The sequence below is a fragment of the Trypanosoma conorhini genome (assembly GCF_003719485.1).
Source record: "Trypanosoma conorhini strain 025E chromosome Unknown Tco_14.4_contig_01364, whole genome shotgun sequence".
In the NCBI taxonomy this organism is placed as follows: domain Eukaryota; phylum Euglenozoa; class Kinetoplastea; order Trypanosomatida; family Trypanosomatidae; genus Trypanosoma; species Trypanosoma conorhini.
This window is the reverse complement of record NW_021705469.1, coordinates 1-2636: the sequence shown is the minus strand read 5'-3', so window position 1 is coordinate 2636 and position 2636 is coordinate 1. Positions and strand designations below refer to the sequence as shown.

The 2636-nt window shown below is 63.9% G+C and overlaps 3 protein-coding genes across 3 annotated transcripts, besides 1 other annotated feature; all 3 read left to right on the top strand.

Annotated features, from left to right (window-relative positions):
• Nucleotides 1–71: 71 nt before the first annotated feature.
• Nucleotides 72–128: a microsatellite.
• A 56-nt stretch (nucleotides 129–184) lies between these two features.
• On the top strand, nucleotides 185–616 carry Tco025E_09935 (receptor-type adenlyate cyclase; the record flags this gene model as incomplete). The annotated part of the gene is made up of 1 exon (XM_029376737.1): nucleotides 185–616. One exon carries the CDS (start codon nucleotides 185–187, stop codon nucleotides 614–616), a length of 432 nt encoding a protein of 143 aa, XP_029223138.1.
• Nucleotides 617–649: 33 nt separating this feature from the next.
• Nucleotides 650–1321, top strand: Tco025E_09934 (receptor-type adenylate cyclase; the record flags this gene model as incomplete). Its single annotated transcript, XM_029376736.1, has 1 exon — nucleotides 650–1321. One exon carries the CDS (start codon nucleotides 650–652, stop codon nucleotides 1319–1321), a length of 672 nt encoding a protein of 223 aa, XP_029223137.1.
• Tco025E_09933 (receptor-type adenylate cyclase) lies at nucleotides 1318–2634 on the top strand (the record flags this gene model as incomplete). Its single annotated transcript, XM_029376735.1, has 1 exon — nucleotides 1318–2634. A coding segment is annotated over one exon (1317 nt), but the record flags the coding sequence as incomplete, so codon positions are not given.
• Nucleotides 2635–2636: the final 2 nt, after the last annotated feature.

The window sequence follows — 2636 nt, the reverse complement described above, 5'->3', positions numbered from 1 at the left end:
CACAAGGCAGCGGTGAGATGGCGGTGTGTTGGGGCGGCGNGGCTGCAGAGCGCACTTTGGCTCGTGGCCCTCTGCGGCGTCGCTGTGCCTCCTTCTCCTCGTCCTTCTGCTGCTGCTGCTTCCGTTGCCCCCGCACAGCGCAGCCGCCAAAGCCGCAGCTCTTGGCACCCCAGTGAAGATTTTGATGTTGAAGCCAAGTTTTTCCACCAAAGCCGACCCTATCTCCACTGCGTTTTACGCCGGCGTGCATGCGTCGCTGATGGCGCACAGCTCCACGGCTGAGGACGACGTTCGCGTTGAGGTTGTCGAAAGGGAAGCGAAGCTGGACAACTACGCCACCGTTCTGGAGGACGTGCTGCAGAAAGAAAAGGACATTCTCGTTCTTCTGGCCCAGTTTGATGATGCTTTCATTATGAGTGCGCTTTCGGTCTTGCCTCGCCATGACCTCGTCTCTTTCGCCCCGTTCACTAGGTCGAGTGCGGTGCGTGGGTGGAACCCCCATGTGTACTTCTTGCGCGCCGGCCCTAAGTCCGAGCTGCTGGCGCTTCTCCGCTACGCCGTGGCTCAGCTGCGGGTGCTTCGGCTGGGCTTCATGTACCTGCAGGGTGATTTTTAAGGTAGAACGGAGTATGAGCAGGCCCAAGATGTGATGTCGAAGATGGGCTACGAGTTCTGCGGCGTCTTCGCCGTGAAAACCGCTTCGAGTGGTGAGGCCGACCCTAACGAGTTCGACGATGCGTGGGAGCGGTTTGCCGCGACTCGGCCGCAGGCTGTGATTGTGTTTGGCTCGCCGCAGGCAGACACCGCGCAATTCGTTACGAGGATGCTGAGGGACGATCGCACCGCCGGCGCGTACCTGCTGGCTCCCTCGGCGGTGCACCCAACTGTTCTGCGCATATGGGGTGCTGCCGTGGCCGATGATGGTGTCAAGTTTGTGCCCGGGCAGGTGTTCGCGACGGGGACGAACCCGCTGGCGAGGGACGCAACGTACGACGCCATCCAGCGTCTCCAGGCGGTGATGCGGGATTACCTGGAGAACAGCGGGCAGACGGACTACAACGACACGGAGCATTTCCTCAATAATGACGGCGACGGGGAGCTGATGGTTGATGGGTGGATTGCCGGCGAGGTGCTGGCGCAGGCGCTGAGCGACTGTAAAGGAGTGAGGGACCGCAAGTCGTTCATGGAGTCTCTCTTCAACCAACGCCGGTATTTAATCGACGAACTTGTGATTGGCGACTACGGTGGTGAGTGCGAAGACGAGGCTGCAGCACGGGGGCCACCTGCCGCTGCAACCAGGGCGGCCGCACGGTGTACATGAAGCGGTTCGTGAAGGGCCTCCGAGCGCAGGCGGTTGCCGAGGGCCTCACGACGTTCAGCTTGTCAAGTTGTCATAATTCAAAGACGCCCATACCGTCGGTGTTTATTGGGGTGGATTTTATAATGAATGATAGCGCTGTTGCACAACGTGCGGTTGTAGAGCTCCACACCGGATTTCTTGCGGCAATTGCCAGCCTTATGGCCTCGTGGGATGAACCTGAGATCAACATGGCCTCGCTTCCCACCTCTCTTGCTCATGCCCGCGACGCCCTGCGGTCGGAGCTGCAGTCACGGCGGGTTCATGGGGTTGTGGGTGTTGTGACGGAGGCGATGCTGGGCGTGGGGAGTGTGGCCTTCCTCGACCCGCTGCAGCTCGAGCCGCGGCTGAACAGGTTCCGTCGGCACGTGATCCACCTGTCGCCGACGCTGGAGCAGCAGTTCTTCGTGCTTGCGGAGTACCTCCGGGACGCGGGTGTCCGCGCGGCGCACGCGGTGATCCGCGGCGAGGAGGCGGCGGCGGTGGCGGAGGTGCTGCGGCGGTCGCTGGTGACGTTTGGCGGGTCGCTGCGGTCCGCGACGCTGCTGGCCAGCGGCGACGCGGTGGCGGGGCACCTTCCGGAGGCGGGCGACGTGTTCGTGGCGGGCCTTGCGGCCGGCGACGTCGCTGCGGTGGCGCGGCACGTGGCGTTGCACGACGGCGTGCGCGTGTTCGTCGCGTTCTCCGAGTTTGTGCTGCTGCACGCCGACTTCGTTGCCGCGTTCGGTGGCGTTGACCGCGTCGTGTTTGCGACGAGCCTGCCGCACTGGGACGACGCGAACTCGACGTCGGAGACCGCCCGGGAGTTCTTCGCCGCCGTGCCCAACGCCACGCAACGGACGCCGCTGGCGCTGATGGGCTTCGCTGCCACGCAGCTGCTGCGGACGGTTCTCTCGCGCATGGACAAGGTGAGCGCTGCGCTGCTGACAGACTTCTTCTACAACAACGTTGCCGTCACCGCGAAGGACATGCTGTACGGTTCATTCTTTAACGGCACGGCGTGCGCTGCGGCTGTGGCCGGCGGTGCTGGGTGCGGCAAGAACTACGGGGCGACGCGCATTTCTGTGTGGTCGCTTGCCCGTGCGCTGGACCCCGCCGTGACCCCGACGATGGAGTACGCGAAGCCCGCTGCGCGCGGACTGACGCGACCGCAGCTGATCGGCACCATCGTCGGCGGCGTCGTTGGCGGTCTGCTGCTTGTGGGCGTGGCGGCTCTGCTGCTGCGCTTCTGCCGCGACTCGCGCGACAACGCGAATGCGCCGAAGGAGCCGACGGACCC